This window comes from Festucalex cinctus, chromosome 19 (genome assembly GCF_051991245.1).
Source record: "Festucalex cinctus isolate MCC-2025b chromosome 19, RoL_Fcin_1.0, whole genome shotgun sequence".
Taxonomy (NCBI): Eukaryota; Metazoa; Chordata; class Actinopteri; order Syngnathiformes; family Syngnathidae; genus Festucalex; species Festucalex cinctus.
This window is the reverse complement of record NC_135429.1, coordinates 4639239-4661002: the sequence shown is the minus strand read 5'-3', so window position 1 is coordinate 4661002 and position 21764 is coordinate 4639239. Positions and strand designations below refer to the sequence as shown.

Genomic DNA, 21764 nt, shown 5'->3' with positions numbered 1-21764 from the left:
AACGAGATTACTTTATCACAATAAATATGAGTACAGTATTTGAATAAACGAAATTGCTCCGGGAAATACTGTAAGCCTCTGGTCCCGCCTACATTTGCGAATAGACCAACGAAGTGCTTAGCATGGGGGAAGTGTATCAGCTGACAATAATAGACCAATCAGGTGGCAGAAGCGAGAAACTTACCAATTACATTTTAAGGCGGGGCCATTGCATCCGAGGAAGAAAGAAGGCTTTCAACATAACTGATGACCGCCATCTTTGACACGTTCAAGCTACAGTGTGCGTTGCGCGTTAACTCTCGTAAGCCGTTTTTGTGCTTTTTTACATACTTGTTCGATAATAAGGATCGATGTCTCGTTTTTATCATAACCGCGGCGGCATGGGGATGAACCAATTCCACCCTCGCCGAGGCGGTGGAATAGGCGGTCCGATGCGAGGCGGTGTAATGGGAAGCCCCAATTTTAGAAATCATCCTTTCCAGAACCAGAATCGCCGGGGAGGAAACAATTACGTCAACCGGGGACAGCAGTCGACTCCCCAGAAGCCACAGAACAACCAAGGCACTCCATCTTCGACCACCGGGCCTGCTCTCATGAAAGGCCCGCAGGAACAAGAAAAGGCGACAACCCCCGCGACGGAGCCGAAAGTTCAGTTCAAGCAAGAAATCACATCTCCCCAGTCCAACCAGGCCAACAAGAACCCGCAGCTCAAGTCACCAACTCAAAACGCCAGTAACCCGCCGCAACAACAACAGCAGCAGCAGAATCAATCCACGCTCTTGAGTCCCAAGTCAGGTCCCCAGCAAAACCAACAGAATCAGAAAGTGGGCCCGCAACAGAATCAACAGAAAGTGGGCCCGCAACAGAAAGTGGGCCCGCAACAGAATCAACAGAAAGTGGGCCCGCAACAGAATCAGCAGAAGGCAGGGCCACAACCGAATCAACAGAACCAGCGGGGAGGCCAGCAACAAAATCAACAGACCCAAAGGGGAGGACAACAGCAAAATCAGCCGAATCAAAGGGGAGGACAACAGCAAAATCAGCAGAACCAAAGGGGAGGCCAACCGCAAAATCAGAAGGGAGGCCAACAACAAAATCAGCAGAACCAGAAGACGGGTCCGCAGCAGAACCAGAGGGCAGGCATGCAACAACAAAACCAGCAGAACCAGAGGATGGGCCAACAGCACAACCAGCAGAATCAAAGGCCAGGTCCGAAAACGGGGCCTCAGATGACTACAACATTGAATACACCGGTGCAAGGGCAGACGCAGCAACAGGAGACCCCGGGCACAAGTTCGGGGGAAAGTAAATCACAGGTTAGATTTGCACTTTTTCCCAAATTTAAAACAAAAAAACGATTAAATCATCTTAACAATCGTAAACGTCCCCCCCTCAAAAAAATGTTGTGCTGTAGTTAAATTATATGGCAGTGTTTAATGCTAGTTGCGTAACACCCCGACCGGGCGGTGCTACAAAGAATCCATTTAGTAATGTGTGTTTCCTCTTTGTCTCGCGCAACCGCTTGTACGGGGTGAGAAAATCAAACGCATCCGTCGGGATAGCTGTCCGCTGTCCGCCATTTTGTGTGAAAAAAAATCCTTCGTCACAAAATTAAATAATCGCTTGTTTTTGGCCCATATATTTATTTTCTCGTAATTTCGTGATTTGTTTTCTTTCCCCGATCGTGTAATAAGTGTAAAATAGCACAGTTTAGGTTGTTTGCGCTCCTTGGTGGAAATGAACGAAGAACATTAACCTCGAGAGACGGTAAAATGGCGAGCAAGAAAATAAGTCAGACCAATTTATTTGTGCCCCTATTTATTTTTATTTGCCTTTTTGTACTATAAAGAGTATTGTGTTTCACACCGCGTTGTTTTTTAAATATATATTTAGCAGGACTTCAAGGCGACACTGTCCATGTTGCTTAAACCAGGCGAGAAAGCATACACACAACGGTGCCGACTGTTTGTCGGCAACCTCCCCAATGACATCACAGAGGAGAATTTCAGGAAGATTTTCGCGAAGTATGGGGAGCCCAGTGAGGTCTTCATCAACAAAGGAAAAGGCTTTGGTTTCATTCGACTGGTAAGGTTTAACATAAACTTTCATGAATCCAAGATACTGTTTGTTGATTATGTCATTAAAGGAATGTGTCGCATTTATTTCAGGAGTCCCGCGCACTTGCTGAGATGGCAAAATCTGAATTGGACGACCTTCCTATGAAAGGCAGAAACCTGCGCGTCCGCTTCGCCACACACTCGGCGGCCCTTTCTGTGAAGAATCTGTCACCCTATGTGTCCAATGAGCTGCTGGAGGAGGCTTTCTCCCAGTTTGGGACGGTTGAAAGGGCCATAGTCATTGTTGACGACCGTGGCCGCTCCACCGGCAAGGGTATTGTCGAGTTTGCAGCCAAGCCCGCCGCCAGGAAGGCCCTTGACCGGTGCAACGAGGGTGTCTTTCTCCTCACCACGTGAGTTTTATCCCAGATTAATGCTTCTGTTTTTGAACTGTATGACATCCAACTTTTATTATAGTACATCAATTTTCCCTAAAGTTCTGTTTAGCCTGTCTTTTAAGATAAGTTTGAGTTCATAAAGTGTGTTGAACATAACATTATAAGAACACACTACCATATTTTCGTTTCAGTTCACCAAGGCCCATACTTGTGGAGCCTCTTGAACAGTGTGATGATGAAGATGGACTTCCTGAGAAGCTGGCACAGAAGAACCACAGATACCAAGCGTAAGCATGTCCTTTGTAGTCTTTTGACTGTCCTCTTTGTATGGTATACGTCCACAGTTTAACAACATTTTTGTCCTTCTTATATACTCTCAACAGAGAGAGAGAGGAGCCCCCGCGCTTCGCCCGCCCCGGCACCTTTGAGTTCGAGTACTCCAAACGCTGGAAGTCACTGGATGAGATGGAGAAGCAGCAAAGGCAGCAGGTAGAGAAGAACATGCGCGAAGCCCGCGAGAAGCTCGAGAGTGAGATGGAGGACGCCTACCACGAGCACCAGGCCAACCTCATCCGCCAGGGTGAGAACTTTGTGGCGATGTCCTCTCAACTGTTGCAGTCCCCTTCAGCTAAATTTGACATTCCTCCGCAGACTTGATGAGGCGGCAGGAGGAACTGCGACGCATGGAAGAGCTCCACAGTCAGGAGATGCAAAAGAGGAAGGAAATGCAGTTAAGGTACTGATGTTATTTGGCTGGAGCACCACACACACTTTTGTCCAGGTGCATGTCACAGAATGTGCTCATGATTTCATCTCTTTTGTGGGCAGGCAAGAGGAGGAGCGTCGCAGGCGAGAAGAGGAGATGCTGCGCCAGCGCGAGATGGAGGAACAGATGCGTCGCCAGCGCGAGGAGAGCTACAGGATGGGCAACTACATGGATGTGAGTTCATTATTTGGCAAATGGAGAGGAACCTGATGTTGAATGAATTGTAATGTTTCTGAATTATTTTTTTTCCAGCGGGAGAGAGACATGAGAATGAGTTCTGGTGGTGCAATGAGCATGGGAGGTAGGTTCTTTTTCACTTTTGTGTGTTGATTTTGGTGGTTAATGCTCAGTTCTCTTTCCAAGCATCCATTATAGAGCACAGCCACAAGGGCTGAATTGATTGTTTGGATCTCAGTTAAGGATGTTTTATAGTAATGGCAGTAAAGTTGATTCCGGGCGTGGGTGAATAAAACTCCAAGCTGGCTGGGGGCTTGCCACCCACAGCTTATTTCTTTTGTATATCTTGTCTTGGGCTAAAACTAGTGACACAGCTTAAATATCTGGTACTTTTCCGATGAAGCAATAGAAAGTTTACAGCAGTACACAACTAAGTCTCAGGTCTCTGCTTGTGTTTTACCCGTTGGTGAATCAGATATGTCCTATGGTGCCGTTACCCCGAACTTCTCCATGAGTGGAATGGGCTTTGAGGGGCAGCAGCAAAGGGGAGCTTCTCCAGGATCCCAGATGAGCAATGATATGGTAATGTATCCCGTTTTCGTTGATGTAGTGTCTTGTGTCTGGCGTTTCCCATCCAGTGGGAAATGACTTGGAGCAGATTAGTCGCCTCAAATGATGGCTTGGCGGGATGTTGGGCTGTGCCCAGGCATCATGACCACATGTTTGCCACTTGTTGATTCTGGCGGATATGATTGTTACATAAACCTTTTTTAAATTATTGAAATTGGCAAGCCAGTCCCCCCTCAATTTTATCATCAGTGGTTAAGCTTAAGGCTGACTGACAGCCTGCACTAAATCCTTAAAATTGTCGTCATATGACATTTTGTGCTGTGTATTGCTACTGCAAGCCCTGTCTCTTGTGAGCTGGACAGGCACTTTTTTTCTTGGTGTCTACCAGTGATTCTAAAGCACTCAATTGTTGATATATGTGCGAGCAGACTGAAGCGTAATCCGTCATGAAAAAGAAATCCGTTGGACATCTTGCGTGTTTTTGTGTGCTTCCTTTATTGCAACAAACCCACTACTATGATGCAAATAGGCACGTATTTCAGTCTTGTGAATAGCTGTATATATATTTTTTTAATATATATAAAATAGTGTTTAGTGCAGGCTGGCGGCCAAACCACCACCACCAAAAAAAAAAGTGACTTATGATAATGAACTCCTGGGAGGGACAGGCACAGCCTTATGACTAGAGTGCTCAGGTGTTTAAAGTGTAGGATGCACAATTGAAATGTCGGTTGGTCTTTATTCTTCTGGTTTGTTTGCATATAGACTGACAAACACTGCTGGAGATTATCTGTAGTTGGCAACTCTAGCATAATTTTCTACCTGCAAATGAAGTACGTTTTTATAAGGAGCATACTTGTAGAGTTCACGCAAAACTAGGTTAAGCTTAAACCGTTTGCCACTTTTGTGACATTTTGTCTCATTTGTGAATTGTCTTTTCAGACACTGCCATGAATATTAATTTGCTGGCATCAGGCAGAAACGCCCTATATCATAATTTGGTAAATTTTAATATTTTTCCACAAATCAATGATGCTGGTCAGCGCACACACGTACGTGGTAAGGATATGTTTACAGATTGACTAAGCAAAAGAGTGGAAAATGGCTTGATCTCTTTGATAATACCATGTTAAAAAAAATAAACATGCTTTGTTTGGTGATAATTTTGGCAGTACGATTCCACTGATGCTAGTTTATTTTTTATTTTATTTTATTTTTTTAAATCTGCAGTGCTCAATTCTAATTGAGCAACACTATATTTTGTCCATTCCTCTGTGAAAACAAGAACAGTTGTCTGAATTTTGATAATTACTCACTTGAGAATTTTTCAAAATCTATATTTGAATCTCAAACTTAATTAGAACTAGTTTTCACAGTGTATTAACTCAATTTGTTACCAAAAAATGATTTGTATGTGCTCGACATTTAGTTTGCAGCCAATGGCCCACATTTGTGGGTGTATTTTGTGGTCTCCCATGGGAAGCACTGATTCCAACAGGGAACTGAAGCTTCTCTATAGCGCATATGCCTTTTAAGCCATTATGTACAAGTACAATGTCTTATCGCATGTAGGCAACAAATGAGTTGACTCATTTGCACCCATTTTAAAATCAGAAAGAAACGAGCACATTTATTACTCATTCGTCTCAGGTTTAGTACTTTTAGTCCTGTTACCATAGTTTTATTTACCACCCAAGCATTTTCAAAATGTAGGACCCTATGAAATCTGGATTTGTTTACACTGGTTTCCTTTTAAATCTGTCAATTTGTGTTTCTCAAATGCAATCTGATTAGAATTGCGGCCGTTCATGGAAGATCCTGTAAAGTGAATTTGTCAGTTTCTAGTTCTATATAAACTGCGGTCCTCAAGGGGTGGAGTCCTGCAGGTTATAGGTTTCCCTTGCTCGAATTGCAGCTGATTCCAGTTAACAGGATCTTGATCGACCTTATGCAGAGCTTGCTGATGAGCTGATCATTAATCAGCTGTATTGACGAAGGGAAATATCCAAAACCTACAGGACTCCGGCCCTCGATGACCGGATCTCACTCCCCCTGGTGCACTTCATAAGGGCACCATTGAAGGGTGCCTTCATTTGGGTCAGCAGTTTCCCACATGTAGTTAGATCCAAAAATGCATTCATCTTCCATTTTGGATCGATGTCTGGCATGGCTGCTTGAGTGTGCATTAGCGTGGTTGGCTGTGAGTGCATGCACATCACACAAAGTAAGGTCATGGAGAGTTTTTATTTCTCTAAGTCTCATACAGCAGTTTGCTTGTGGACTGGGGCTTTGTGTTGACATGGCTGCTTTAGCGCACCTCGTTGTCCACTTCAGAGTGCTTCGTTGTCGCAGCTTGTAAAAGCCCTGCAACAGCCCTGTGTGGTGTCAAATTTAGAAGACATTTTCACTTTACAGGGACTTTAAGAACATTTGCACAAAACCCTGAACTGACCTCAGATTTCCTATTTTAATCGCACACTTGTTTTTTTTTGTTTTTTACTGACTTCGCTGTAGCCATTTTGCATGGGTGTCACTTAATTTGACCATTGCTTTTATGAAAGCTGATGCAAGTCAGGACTCCCATTTTTAAATTCCATGTTGTCCTTTCACTGTAACGTGTTTCTTAATTTCGCTAAACTTAAGTTCAGTTCCATCAAGGCTGTTTCCAAACGGCGGATTTCATGGGGCCCTACAGTAGCGGAGCTGACAGCTAAGCGACTGCAGCCTCGGCATGGTATGCACTGCTGAGGCTGCGAGGGAGGCATTGACTAACGAAAGCATCACCCTCTCTTCCTTTTCCGTATGTAACCTGTGGCACCTGTGGACCTTCATATTGGAACGAACGGTTTCTTCGGATGTGTGGCCTGCTGCTTTTGTTGATCTAAAAACCTCGAAACATGCATATACACACACACATGCATACATCTCCCTCCAACATGGACATGAACTGTGCTTGTGCACTCCCCCACCCCTTTTGAACACCACCCCTCCCCCCTTGCCCGCCTCATTGGTTCATTGCCCTGCACAGCGCAATGAGCGCTTCGCACAGGGTGGCCCCCGAGGAATGGGGCCTGGTAACGGCGCTTATGCCAGGGTCCGCGAAGACTTTGACACTCCCGCTAAGAAAGCTCGTTTTTAAACACGCTCTAGTCGTGACGTTCCTAGTTGCGTGTTTTTTTTTTTTTGTAGTTTTTTTTTTTTTTGTTCACATTCTTCTAAAACAGCAAATAGGCTGACTCAGTTTGTATTTTAGTTCCAAATGTTCCAGCATTTTGTCTTGACACTTCATTTTATGACCAGTCGGTATACTTTTTTTTTTTTTTTTTTTTTTTTTTTTTTGTCCCTAGTATAGCAAGCTGAGATTTCCGTTCAGCTGTATTTGACCCCTACATAATTACTTACTTTCTAGATGTTACTGTGCTGTGATTAGTCGTGAATTGTCATTTTTCTTCTTAATTCATCATGGCTGTGTTTGTGCCATCCACTTCAAGAGCATGTTACAATAAAGTCAAAATTGAGTTCAATTTGGCGAAACTTAATATTTATTCTTAGTGCACTAAAAACCACCAAGCTGCAGCATTTGGTTGTTAACAATAAAATGGCTCTAATATCTCATTACCATAATAAGGACCTTCATGTAGTTATAGAATGGGTAAAGTGGGCCGTGCTTAAATGCATTGCTCATACCCCACTGTTAAATCTGTATTTAGCAGTGTTAATCAGAGATGCATATGTTGCATATTTCATAATTAACTCACCTGTAATTTACAGTATAATTTCATAAAGTAGTCATTGAAGCTGAGGATTAGTGTGTTTTTCCAGCTCATTCATTGCCTGAAAATGAGGCACTGAAATTCCTTGATTGTCTGTTAGGGTCGATTTTTTTCTGCATTACCCAGCTTTTGAGCCGTTGATGGTCTCTTGAATTCTAATAATGAAAACTTTCTTTTATCCTTTGCCCTGATCACTCACTCACTCACAATTAAATAATTTAAGTAGGATGACGCGATAAAGATGGGAATCTGTGGGTACCTCACAATTCCATTTGATTCTGATTCAGAGACCCATGATTCGGTTAAATTTAGATTGAGAGGCCTACCATTTGATTCTGATGCATCACTACATTGGCTTATATTTTTATAGTCCATGTAAAACACTCGTATCCTTGTTAAAACAATTGCAGAATTCAAGGAAAAGCAAGGATTTATATTTCACACTGACTTTTTTTTTTTTTGTAAGTGGCACAGCAACATGGTTTTGGTGTGTGATCTTAAATTCAAAACGTGCCAATGGCAGCATTTGCTGTAACAAATGTCTAGCTTCTCCAATAACAATAAATTTACAAAAAACATTTAAACCAATCAGTCCTCTCTGAGCTTCCGCTTCAGCTGATCTAAAGCAACAGGCAGGAGTGTAGGGATGGAGCAACTGAGCGAGGTAAGGCAGACTGAAACTATTTTGAGATTTCTAAACAAATAGAATCTTAAATCAAATGTTGACGAGTGGAGGGAGGCCAGAATAGGAGTTATATTCTCCCTCTTATGCCGTCCGAATGATTTAAGAAAGGAAAGGCAGCATTTTGATGACTGTTGGTTGTAGAACAGTTTTTGTCATCAATTTCCTGCCAAGTTAGGAATTTATCCAGTCATACGACTGACGATCTCTTGATGTCCATAATTGGGAATTTCATTTGTATGTCATGCCTCATACTTATTAAAAGACAAATTTGTTCCAGCAAAAGTCTATGTCCACTGTCTGTAGTAGGGGTGTTCCATATCATATAGTCTACAATATTACCGGTGTATTTTTTTGGGGTGATAAGAATTTGAAATACCATGAAATTGAGGTGATGGCGTAATGCGTAACATTAGACGTCTTCATGGCAATTTGGACATACACCCGTCCATTGCTGCATAAAAAAAATAATGTAGGAGTGTGTGAGGCTGCAAGAGTTGCAGCCAGTTCTGTCGCGTCTTGGGCAAAGTGGGAGTGAGCTTCGTCGTGTGGAGGCTGTTTTGCTACAAGAGGTCAGATGTACTGCTAAATACAAAAAAAAAAAAAAAAAAAAAAACACCAACAACAAACAACCGTTCGCAAATTGTGCAGGAAAACTGTTGCTGTAACGTTAAGAGTATGCGGAGGCTCAAGAAACGCGAGGATGACATAGAAGCAGCTCGTGTTGTTGGGGGGTTGAACAAAAGTTCATTAATTACTGGACCACTCTTGATTAGACGCACTCCTCATGAAGGGGGGGGTGGTTAATACTGAAGCGGTCGCGTATTGTTAGGCCAAGACAAACAATCCGCGGTGTTTATTTTACCGTAACTGGTAATTCGCCATCTAGTTCACGTGCGTTTGTGATGCTAACCGACCGCTAAGCTAATGTACTCTCAACGAGATGTGTGTGCGTTGCTGTCGCACAGTGGCGTAATCATGCACATTTATACCCGCTAGTAGTAATGTCTGCAAGCAATCACGGCTTTTTATCACTCTGATTAACCAATCAGAGACATTCACGGCAAAATAACGCTCACAGGAGTGTTGCCGGTTGTGGCAAAAAATAACCAACTGCCAGAGAATAGCAGAGGGAAAACCATTTTTTACCAATACACTTGCCTGCAATGTACTAAGCATGACGCCACAAACTGGCTGCTACCGTATCATTGGCTATCGAGGATGCAATTTGCCACTGACTTCTGAAGGTATGTGCTTTCATTGTATTTGCTAAGTAAATGTCATTTAAGCAGTTATGTTACAATTCACAGGGTAAACACTACCTGGCCTGTTTTTATTCCATTACAGTTGCTATATTTGCACTTTGTTTACATTTAAATTGTGGAAAAAAACAAGGTGGCTTAAATATTGTTGCTGCAATATAAGTGCTATTATGCCGAAGGGCCAATCACAAATCTATTAAGTTATTATTACCAATATCGTCACCACAAATTCATTTGAAATATCGTGATATAATTTTTAGTCCAAAGAACCCACGGCAAGTCTGTAGGGTCATTCGCACTCTTAACTCATTCACTGCAATTGACGGAAAAAGACGTCAAATTATTATTTTTTTCTGGGCTGGCAGTGAATGTGTTAAATTAACAGTGGTTGCAAGCTATTAGTTTGATCCTAGAACTTGTAGACGAGATCCAAGGAAAGAATGTATACCGTATATTGGCACACAGTCTGTAGGAGCTTTGTAGTAAGTAGTTATAAAACTAGATCTCATTTTTGTTTATTTTCAATTTATTTAGCTCTTTCTAATTCTTGGCTTGGAGAAAATACATTTACAGCTCTGCTGTATAATTTGTTGCACACCACATGGAGAACCAGATCAAGAGGACGATGCAGTCCAGTTGCCATTGTTGCACTTTTTTAAAATTTTATTTGCTTTATTTTTTGTGTCCGTGAACCGTCGACTCCAAAGCTATAGCTGAGCTACTGTTATTCCGAATTGCAGTCAAAACTGCTGTTCAATGGGCTCTGTTGGACATTAGTGTGACGGCTGCTCACAAGCTTGAAACGCACCTGTGCGGACATGCTTCCTTCCGCTGGTTGGATTTAAGAAAAGACAAGATATTCACCAAAGGAAGACCAAGTTGCAAACGTTGTTTGCTTCATGAGAAGATTGCATAAGACGCTGGAAGTTCATCTGTCTTATTGATTGGTTTGTCCTGCAACTCTTTAGGATCCATCTTTGCATGGTCTTTACGTTTCTTGACAACCAGAAGTAAAAACACAAGGTTCAAGATTGAGGCGATCAGTATTGCAGAGCTGCTCTTCAGTACTACTCAATAGTACCGCCGTTGTACTTAACCACTGTCTCAGGACAAATGCGTATTTCATAAAAAAACAATTGGCTCTGTAATAACCAACTTAAATCTATAGTGATTATATCCAGTGATAGTTTACATCTTTTTAAAAGTTTAAGTGGCATGCACTATAATCCACAATAGCGATCATCTTTTTTTCGTTGTCTTTGCTCATCTTATAAACTAAATGACCACAATCTGAAGAGGAAGTCTGTTTCTTCAGGACAGTTCTTGCAGCCATTGGACACTCTCTAAAAATGTCATGTGGCTGATTAGCTACACCTGGTACACAAAGGACAAGACTGGTCATCTCAACAGAGTTTAAAAATTATTGCACTTATGGTGGCGGTTGTCATCGGACAACTGACGAACCATCGTCTGTTGACCAGATCAGCGCTGCTTTCTACGTTCCAGGATTGGTTGTTCCTCTGCTGTGGCTTATGCTTGTATAACTCTTTTGAAAAGGTAAAAGACCCTCCCACTGACATACTTGTACCCCCATCATGGCTACCTTCATTTCCTAGGTCATCTCTTGAAAATGTTTTGGACAGTAACCTGTAAATGACCCAATGTTTGATGTTCTTTATCCATCTTCCATTTGAAGATGTTTCCTCGTCGCAACACATTTTGGCTAAAGTCTGGGGGATATCTTGACGGCATGTTTCAAGCAATCTGTCATCTTTTTATGTAATTTAATTTCCCCCTTAAATTTTCATCATCAATCATTTTCAGACGTCTACCAGAGATTCCTAAATATGCCAATTTTGAAATAAATTTGATCCCAGTTTGGTCTATTAGTGGCATTTAAAAAAATTGGGGAGGAACATTAAATCCATGAATGTTGTCATAAATTTTACACCAAGTAGATTATAGTTGAATGTTTTTAGCGGTTGGCAATATGTAGTGTATTCTGTGTTACTTTGATGTGCTCTTTACATTCTTTCTTTAACAGGTTTGACGACTATAAAGATTTTGGACTGTGGAGGGAATTGAGGCTGTGTAGCGCTTTAACAAACCTTTTAAACCTCAAGTGATGGTAGATTGTGACAGGCTGCATTTGGCTTTGAAGTCAGTGTAGCACCAGTGGAAATTGGTAGGTAACTGCCCCATCTGTAACTTCAACTTGCATGACAAATGTCACGGTACCGTCTTTTTGAACACAAGTTCAACCAGGTAATTTTGAGGTTGAGTACCTGCTTCTTTGTTTAGATCATTCAGAAATCCTGTACCATCAATGACCAGATCAACCTGGTGCTATTGGTCTGCTAAAATATATAGCAACTATAGTAACTATATGGACATCAGTAGACAAATGAACTTTACTATGAAGTATAATAGTAATGTACAATTTCAGAAGCCTATTGAGCTGGGTAAAATTTTAACAATAGCTGCTTTTCCACCAACAAGCCCAGGATCTTTGAGTTCTGGGTAATGGGAGCTCTTGGTTGTAAAAGTTCAGCAAGGAATTTATAATTGTTTCCACAGCATCTTTGAGCTCTCGGTAATTAATTCAAATGAGTTTGATGAGTCCAGCTGATGTTAAAATACCCCCCTAAATTTGACCAACCAATTGGAGTGGCTTCCCATGTGAGTTTACAGTCCATCCATGATACAGAATCTACTCGCTACTCAACTAAAACATAATTCTTCTGAAGTGAGTAACCGACTTAACTGTTTTTTTATGAGCGGTTGCTCACTCAATTTTTGTACTGAATCGCAAGCAAAAAAGTTGAGTTACTGGTGCTGGATGGTGGCATCATTTTGGCAGATAAACTGTTTGCCACTCCCAGTTAAGTTTCCTTGAAAAGCAACATAAACAAATAGTGTGACACATTCTGTCTAAACAAATGCCACATAATAAAGTCCAATAGCTTAATGTTAAAATGGCATAGATGAGCTAATGAAAATAGCATCAGTGTCACTGTTATAACCCTGAAAGAAATGGATATTTGAACACTATGCAGAGTTGTATGAACAAGCAGCATGTATGCATATGTCTACTGTAGTATGTTTTATACTGCCTGCTCCTGATTCATGCTACAAGGCAGCATTACAGATTATGTGGCACATTGCATAGACAAAGTAACTCAATGTGCTTCATGTAATTAGAAACGATTTAAAAGTAATTACAAACAATAATTTAGGACATTTAAAATCAATGGATTTCACCCGTGTTACCTTAATAATAGGTATTTTGGGGGCTGTGAGAGGGTGGGAAATGCATGGCTTTTAACCTGAATTTAATAGCATTTATACACTTTGGGCTGATATTTCTCTCAGCAGCCATTTGTGTGCAGCGCAACAGCTGAACACTGCTTTACTGTGTTTGCTTTGAACTCTGGGTTCCACTAAATGACCCGAGTCTGCAGGCCTGAGAGCCCTTTCAGGGAAAATAGTCAATTAGCATTTCTTTATTCAACGCTCATATACACTTTGAAACACTTAACATTGTAAAGGCATTTTGCATCTATCTTTTAAGAATAGCACTCTAGCCAAATGTCCATCCCAAAAAAAAGCTACATGTCTGTGTGGTGTACAATTTGTTTCTTTTAACAGGTTTGTCCATCTTTAAAGGTGAGAAGGAACAATCCAAAGCCAGAAATTAAGTCTGTGCTGACTTCAGAGCTGATGATTTATGGAAAGAGGGGCGGGAAAAATAAACGTATACAGTAGCTTGTGTGTAGCACGTGGTGTGGATGGAAAAGGTATGACTTGATTTCATTCTCTTCAAATTGGTGTTGTGCCCGTCCGGTGTAGCCTATCGTTTGTAATGGTGGAAGATCGCTTTCATTTCTTGAACAAGTTTGAATTGACTGCATCGTGTATTTAAACTCATACAGTGGCAGTTGTATTTGGACTTTCCTTTACCCCACCGCGTGGGGGGAAAAAAAAAAAAAAACCATACCTAGTATGTCTGGATTTTTTAAAGACATGAAAATATGTCTCTCGTATTGAGAGAATTTTCTGCAGTACTACTATGAGTATAGAAGCAGTAGAATGACAGTTGAACACTTGGATGGCAGTTAGCTTAAAACTTTTGTAGGTTTAGAAGAAAATTCAATTGGGAAATAAGCCCCAGGGTTAAACTGTAACTTTAAAAATTAGTAAGGCTGTCAGAATTAAAGCATTAACTCTGGAGATGAATTTAAAGTCAAATGGCATATTATTTGTACACCTTTGACGTATCATCTCGGAGCAAAATGCCCTGCTAGTTATTTCCACGGTGCCTCACAAACATTTGCTGCTGGAGTGTGGCGCTCATGAGCAGAACTAAACCTGTAAGTGGGAAGTTTTAAGAATTGTTTCCATGAGAAGAATATAGATTCCTATAAAGCGGAGTCTGTTTTCAAGTCAAGTTTATTTATATAGCCCTTAATCACACGAGTCTCAAAGGGCTTCACATGCCCACAGACATACCATAAGACTTCCCCTGATTGAACCACAAAAAGGCAAGGAAAAACTTTAAAAAATAAAAATAAAAAAATAAAAAAATAAAAAATCAAGGGAAAAATTAGACCGTTTTTTGAAACGTTAGATCAATTTGAATTAGATCAATTTGTATTTTACAGGAGAACAATTGTATTCAAGGACCATAGAAAGCTATTATAGCATTCTTTGAATCTAAATATACTTTATATTTGATTACATTCATTGCAAGATTTTACTCCAACAAATATCTGTTAGAATCTTTGATTTAAAAAAATAAATAAAAATAGTGATTAATCGCGATTAGTTTCAGAATTGTGATTAATTTGTTTTAAAATTTAATCGTTTGACGGCACTAAAATTAGTTGTGTCCTACTTGAATATGAACATGAATTTTGTTAACTTTAAAAAGTGACTAAAAACTCCGGAGCAACTTGTATATCGGCGCTGGAAAAACACTTGAGCCCTTTTTATGTTTATGGGAAGACATTGAATGCAGACATCCCAGAAACGTTTTTGAAGGCGGTAAAAAAAAAATTTCTTCATACTTGTTTTTTTTTTTTTTTTTTTTTTTTTTTTTTTATTTAAATTAAAATGGTACTCCAGGGCGACTTATTTACCCTCTGAACTTCCCAATCAATTTCAATCAAACGGTTAAAACATTTGTTAAATGCTACACAAGATCATCGTAAATTGTTTAAACGAGTAAAACAAAAGCATAATGCGCTGATACACTAGTTTTTAAATTTAGCCACTGTAATGTGTAGAAAATTAAATGTTGGGCAGGTTGTTTGCTAATAATTGTCCTCATTAATCTCCATATTATTTTAATTTTTTTAATAATAAGGCCACTGGTCACCATATTTCTCTTGATATTTGAGAATTTAAAAGCTAGATGACCCAACATTCTCCATTGGGCAGATCCTTCTATGCTACGTTGTATGTGTCTTGCTAAAAATTTAGAGGGTTGAACAGACTATTGTTTAATTAACTAGTTATTAGTCAATTTGTTGTATGTAATATGATCACGAGACGATCATACATTTTACGGTCTCACGGTCAAAAACACCTTATTGAGGGAAACCATAAAGACGGTGCCAAAAAAAAAAAAAGTCTCTAAAGAGACCCTCCATCATTTATGGCTCTCACTTGTATTCATGTCCGTTTATTTTGTTTAGATAAAAATCTGGTCACCATGGACCGAAACCGTATCCACCTCCGATCGGGTCTACAAATTGTGGCCCGCTGTGCTTCAGTGTGTATGTGTGTGTGTGTCATGTCTTTGGCAAAGCGAGCTGCGTTATAGCCGCAAGTCAGCCAACTTGTCACAGACGGGCTGCGCCAGTCCGCAAGTTACATTGCTCCATGAGTAGTTCTGCAGCAGTCAGTGGACAGTAAAGCCTGGACTTGTTTGCACTGCAGCCAGAGAGGTATGCTAACACGGCACGAGCAAGGTAAGTGCTCATCCATGTTTACCTTATCCAAAGATGTACAGTTGTCTCGTAACTTTGCTCTCTGTCCTCACTCGACGTCACGGTGACAATATGAAGGGCTTCTGGCATCACACTTTGGATCAAATGGCATCACAGTGCAGATCCTACAATAATGGATGTGTACATAAAAACAAGTCTTGCCGACTCTGCAGTGTGTGTCTGTGTGAATGTGTGCTGGTAGTACGGCGTATCAGACGATGGCTGAGTCAGTGTTCAACTTTGTGGACCAGATGTCAAGTATACCTCAAACTTTACTTTTGTTGCCTTTTGACATGGGCTAAGAAGTGCCCTGGTTATTGTGTTGTAGGGCAATATTAATTAGGAGGGTTTGTATCAAAAAATGGCTGTTTCAATGTGATGCGTTTTGGTGATGCTGAAAAACAAATGCTGCTCTTAAAACAATCACTCGCAACTTAAGTTGAATAAAACGTCGAGTTGTTTCCACCGAGCAGAACAGTTCCCTATGCTAGATAATTTACATTTGTTATTTTCGTCTTCAAAAAGCCTGTGCCGGTGTGTGTTCATACAGCTGGTCTGGCTAGCCCATACAGTTAGATCTGTGGCGACGTAAATTGCTGTCAATCCAAAGGTGTGCGGGCAGTAGTTATCAGGTGTTTAACATGAATGTCCGTCATCCCACATTGTGCAGCAAACCATGGAAATAATGATGGTATAATTTTTGGCACTTCTCTGGCTGGCTATCAGCAGTGGTAGGAAAGGCACATCGTAGTTATATTGTCGATTGGACAAAACAAAAGCTTTGTCACCTCATTTGCATCTATTTTGTCACAATTTACAAAAACATCATTGCTTATCATTCAAAATGTTACCATGGTGATTGGACTGCTTGGTGGAAATTGCTATACCTAGACCAATGAATAATATTCATAGTACTTTTTTTGTTTTTTGTTTTTTTGTACCTAACATTTCTTCTCATCTGAACCCAGAACATGCCGATGGGTTTTGGATCAAACGTGTCTTTGTGGTTTTCCGGGTTGCACATAATGGGGTGGGATTGAACTATATTCTGAAAAAGAACCTTTAAAAAGTCTCAACTGGACTTAATTGCTTTCATATCACACCTCTGGTTGTGTTGATGGGGTTTTGGGGGGCTTACTTTTAATTAAATGATTGTTTTTAATGCCATAAGAAGCAGGCATTGATATTTCTGTTATTGTGAAGTGTTTCCCAACCTTCCAGGCAAGACACCTCCCCACTTTGTTTTATTTATTTATTTTATTATTATTATTTTTTTATTATAAACAAACCCCGAGACACTCTACCAAACAAATGCCACAAAAAGTCAGAATCTTGAGCACGCTGCTGTGCCTTAGCTGTAGTGTTGTCTGTCCATGTCAGCCTGTCAGAGATGATGGTCTCCAGAAATTTAAGTTTTTACTCTTTCCACACAGTTCCCTTTAATCGTCTATGGAAGGGATTATTTCCTGAAGCAATGCTGATAACCCTGGTTGGCAATCACTCTCATAGCACACCACATATTTTACCAGTATAGCCTCAACTCATAAAGTCTGTGGTTTGCATTCATGACACGAGTTAAATTGACAAAACATTTACACAACATTCATGTTTTGTGCAACAAAAATGTATACCAATAAATAATCTGTGAAGTCATTTCATATGCTAGGTCTGTTGTGGGGTGGGTGGGCGAACCTGAATATTTTTTACTTTACAGTCATTATGCTTCCATCTTGAGGGTCTTCTCTTGTTGGGCATTGCCCCACCAGCATGGCCATTGCGATTGTGTGGTTTTCAAGGGACCGTGCTGTATCCGCTCCGCCGAGACCCGTCAATCTGCACTGTGATCCATTTCCTTTATCAGTCAAGTGGTCAAAGACGCTTTTCAGTGTCCTGCGACCAAAATGCGAGTGTGATGCCAGAACTACCCTCGCTGCCGACGTTGCGGAAAAAGCTCTGTTGCCACTTGGTGGCGTAACGTAACTTGCAACATAACCCCAGGGTTCAGGGATTTTATTTATTTATTTTTTTTAATGCAGTTGTGTGGAGTTTTGTCATGTATCCTTGCAGCCTGACAAGTAAACAGAGGTGGAGGGACTCAAGTCACACTTAGGTCATCGAATGTTAAGACCACGATGACATTTAAAGACTTAAGTTGAGAGACTTAACCTAACATGACAAACACGACTTGACAAAACTTGCATGTTTGTTTTTAAAATCTGTTTTTCAAGATAGTGTGCCATTTTTGTTTTTGAAGTTTACTTTGGGGAAGGGCGCTTGAAAGTGTCAAGCCAACGCTATCTTATCATGCAGACTGCACAGGTTACCTTTTTCGCAAGGCTTACCATAAGATAAGTAACTGTTTAGCTCCTCGCTAGCTAGTCAAACAGGAACTAGACTTCATATCAGTTAGTTTCACAAGACTCTAATATGATAAACATTACGGAAACTGGTCTTTGAGGCAAACTAAGGCAAGTAACAGATAGTGACTTCTATTTTTGGGCACTATGCAGCTTTAAGACTTGTACGACTTGCTTAAAGGTGTGGAAGCCACATCGGTAGCATGGCTCACTCATGTTGGAAAGTTGCCTAATATGAAATGTTACCGGTTTGAGCACACATTCAAATATGAGAGGTGGTCAACTGTCAACCAGACTCCTGAAGTTAATTATAAATTCAAGATGGGGCTCGAAACATCCCCCCCCCCCCAAAAAAAAAAGACTTTAGTTACATACAGTTTTAACATATGCATTTATGTATTTTTTTTTTTTGAGACCCAACGTGACTTGCTTTATTTTTGCCGCCATAACCTGAAGGGCAAGACTTGCGACTTAATTAGAACTTGCATGTGTGACTGTCTCCCACCTCTAGTGAACAATGCCCACTCCCTATGATACTTTCTACTTTCGTCAAGGTTCACACTGCACAATTTCACTAATGAGCAACAATACCTTAACAACTATAAACGTCGATCAGTCAACTTTTGCCTCAAGGATTCTTCCATTTTTAGTTTCCACTCGTTTTGACTTGTGCCAATTTTTTAAGCAAATGATTTTTGCCTTGCCAAGCTATTCATTGCATTTCCTCGCATTATCTACGTGAAATTTTGGTCAAACTTTATTTAAAAAACAAAAAACAAAAAACTGCTGACTCAGGATCTAGTGTAGTGTGTCTTGCATACGACATTAACATGTTTTGTGTAATGCATGTTCATATCGCAACCTTTTTACACTGACCCACACACAAACTACGCACAAGTTGCCATATTAATTTGACTTTCCCTGTCAGCTTCTCATTGTTTGCTTGTCTCGCCACAGGAGCCTCCGCTGGCCGATGGAGGGTGACCGGCCTCACCGCTTCGACATTACGGTAAGTTTAAAGATGGTATGGAATTGGAAGAAACAGAATCTGTTAGTTTGCGTTTGGAATATAATGCAGTGATGTGTAGTCTTCATATTTCTGTGCTTCCAGAGAACACAAGTCACGAGTGAAATGATGCAACAACCACGGCAATGGCGACACCTTTGGGGAGGCCCGGTTTGTCTGCCTTTACTCACGATGAGGATGTCCAGATCAGTGGTGCGTGCTTGTGTGGTTCAAAAATTAATCTTAATTTAAAGGTTTAATGTTTTTATTTTCCCCTCCTTCCCTTACAGAGGTGCATTCCGTGATGCATCACTGGATGACGACTATGACTCATGAATGGATGGATACTCTGAAATATATATAAAAAAAAAAAAAAATGCACTTGAGTCTTGACTCCTCTCCTTTCTATTAATTGTAACAGCACCAGGAAGCAAAACAAGCAAGTCTCCAGTGTCTGATTACCACCCCCCACCACCAGCCTGCAACTGTATCGCCAACTCTCTCAAAAAAGTGACGTTAATCCCACCAAAAGTCTCCGCCACTCACGCTAAAAGACATTGTACATTAGTGTGTTGGGAAGGTGCCACGTTTACCTGGAGGAGGTCCAGCCCAGTGACACTGAAGCAAGGTGATCCACCCGCGGTGGCCAGATTATGGGTTCGTTTCACCGACACTGGAACATGCAATCCTCGCGCCGCAGGCATGTGTGAAAGACTTGACCTTCACGGTCATCTGATCTGCGATTAAAACCGAACACCTTGAACTAGCTCCTTTTGCACGGAGATTCTGCGCGTCAGCTTTACATTTTCAACGGAGTACTGCGAAACCATAAAAGCATGTTTCATACAGTCATGGTATTGAATCAGTTTCTTTTGTTAACATGTTAATAGAGCTTAGTTTCGCAATCTCGTGGTACAGTTTGAAGGTACAAATGATAAACAAAAAAAAAAAATCCAGTAGGGTTTCACAAAAACACAAATCAGTAGGGCTGGGTATCGATTCTAATTTCCTCATTTGATTTTGAGTCACAAGAGTTCAGTTCAATACGATTGATTACCCCATATATCGATTACTGATGACTTCTTAAATGTCAAGGACATAATCTTTTTTTTTTTTTTTAATAAATCCAGTAAACTTGGTGTAAATGATGCCAAAAACTATTTTAAAGATGGAAAATACATGATTCCTTCGCCGTTTCCGGCCTGTAAAGTAACCCAGAGAGAGAGAAAACGGCAGGTGAGAGGAAGTACTGGCAGTGGACTACACCTGACCACTGGCCGTCATCCATCTTTAATAACACTCGTTAATCATTGATGCTCGCAGCTGCACACACAGGTAGAGCAAGCACAACTATCCCACCTGCGCTCACTTCCCTGTGGGCTCTGCCGAAGGTGGACGACCACATCCGTCCATGTCCTCTACGCGGGCCGTGTGTGGCTCGTAACGGCGAACATTCATGAGCGGCATCACCGGTGCGCCCCCTCCACCGCCTGTCGTGCTCGGCGTGGGCATCGGCGGACCCTGGTACCCGAGATCCACCGCTCCGGTCCGGAGGAGTGAGAAGAAGACCCCGCTGAGGCTCCCGTCGCTTGGGGTGGCCAACAGAGCACCTGGTGGCAAGCGTGGCATCAACGTGTCTCAACTCAGGTAAATGGAAACACTATGCAAGTATTGGTACTAATCAACCAAAAGTGTTTGTGCAAGACCTTGATGGTTTTCCGTTTCAGTTCTTCCACGTCAATTTCATCCAAAAAGTCCCTTGTGGACCTGAAAACTATTACTGCAGTTTAGTTGGGGCCGTCTTCATGTGTGCGCGCACGTCTGCGTTATCCAAGTATGACAGACTTGAATCCCTGTGAGAGTGAAACTGAGCTAACTGGGCACCCCCACGGTGTTGACCACCATCGACCCCGACTTGTCTTTTCCACCGTGTCAGCGTTTGGTGTCAACCGAGGGCAAGTTAAGCGTGTGACTGGAATTACAGTGTCATTGTTTAGTGCCGTTTGATAGCGCTGTTCCAACGGATATAAAACTCTGGGCTTGAAACTGATATGGGGGCCTGATGTGGCCCCCTGTAGTGCATCCACACAAAAGGAAAAAGCCCTCCAGCGGAGATTTTGATGGGTTGTTGACTTGAGCGAGTGGATTGCACATGAAGTAGTTTTTAATCCTTCACAGGATTGTTATGATCATGTTCACATTAGGAGTATGTCAATATATCTATTGCCACAAATCGTGATGCTTTGATAATCTATAGTATAGATTATCGATACTCCTACGTAAGTATCGCGATATTTGGAGTTAATATACAGCCACTATTAACAGCTCCGTTGTTCACTACTTATTGAGCAATTACTTGGCGGGCCAGTAGGGGGAGCGCCTCATAAGTGTGGCAGAGAAATGTAGTCTTCAGGCGAAGAAGACTCATCAGCTTACTTGACACAGTTTTGCATACGTTTCTATGAAAAATGTGTATTATATCATCAATTTTAACATTTAAAACCTTATTTTTAAACATTTTGAAGCACACAGTTTCTGAGGAATATTAATATTGATTTAATTGGATTTAATATTTAACTAATTTTATTTTACTTTTGCAATGCTACACCAAAAAGTCAGTTTATAAAATGAAAGAAAGTCGTCTCTGTTAAGAAGACATTTGTTTATTAAAAAAAAAAAAAACACTAAAGTACTCATTGCGAAGAAGACACCAGTTTTGATATTGT

At 41.0% G+C, this 21764-nt stretch overlaps 1 protein-coding gene across 4 annotated transcripts; it reads left to right on the top strand.

Moving 5' to 3' along the window:
• The first annotated feature begins 215 nt into the window (after positions 1-215).
• Positions 216-19890, top strand: sfpq (splicing factor proline/glutamine-rich). 4 transcript variants are annotated; one of them, XM_077506776.1, is made up of 12 exons: positions 216-1316; positions 1894-2085; positions 2169-2470; positions 2647-2742; positions 2839-3035; positions 3107-3191; positions 3284-3395; positions 3474-3522; positions 3874-3980; positions 18990-19041; positions 19144-19251; positions 19329-19890. In XM_077506776.1, exons 1-10 carry the CDS (start codon positions 351-353, stop codon positions 19014-19016), a joined length of 2133 nt encoding a protein of 710 aa, XP_077362902.1. In that variant the 5' UTR covers positions 216-350; the 3' UTR covers positions 19017-19041; positions 19144-19251; positions 19329-19890. The 4 variants fall into 4 exon arrangements, with proteins under 4 accessions (XP_077362902.1, XP_077362903.1, XP_077362901.1 ...); XM_077506777.1 differs by having other exon boundaries at positions 19121-19251; XM_077506775.1 differs by lacking the exons at positions 18990-19041; positions 19144-19251; positions 19329-19890 and adding an exon at positions 6997-18374 and having other exon boundaries at positions 1897-2085.
• Positions 19891-21764: the final 1874 nt, after the last annotated feature.

What these genes read in the sequence shown, in the direction of transcription:
- sfpq (XM_077506773.1), top strand. Translation starts at nt 351, where the DNA reads ATGTCTCGTTTTTATCATAACCGCGGCGGCATGGGGATGAACCAATTC. An exon ending in CGGGGGAAAGTAAATCACAG is followed by an intron (nt 1,317 to 1,893) that starts GTTAGATTTGCA and finishes ATATATATTTAG; the next exon opens with CAGGACTTCAAGGCGACACT. An exon ending in GCTTTGGTTTCATTCGACTG is followed by an intron (nt 2,086 to 2,168) that starts GTAAGGTTTAAC and finishes CATTTATTTCAG; the next exon opens with GAGTCCCGCGCACTTGCTGA.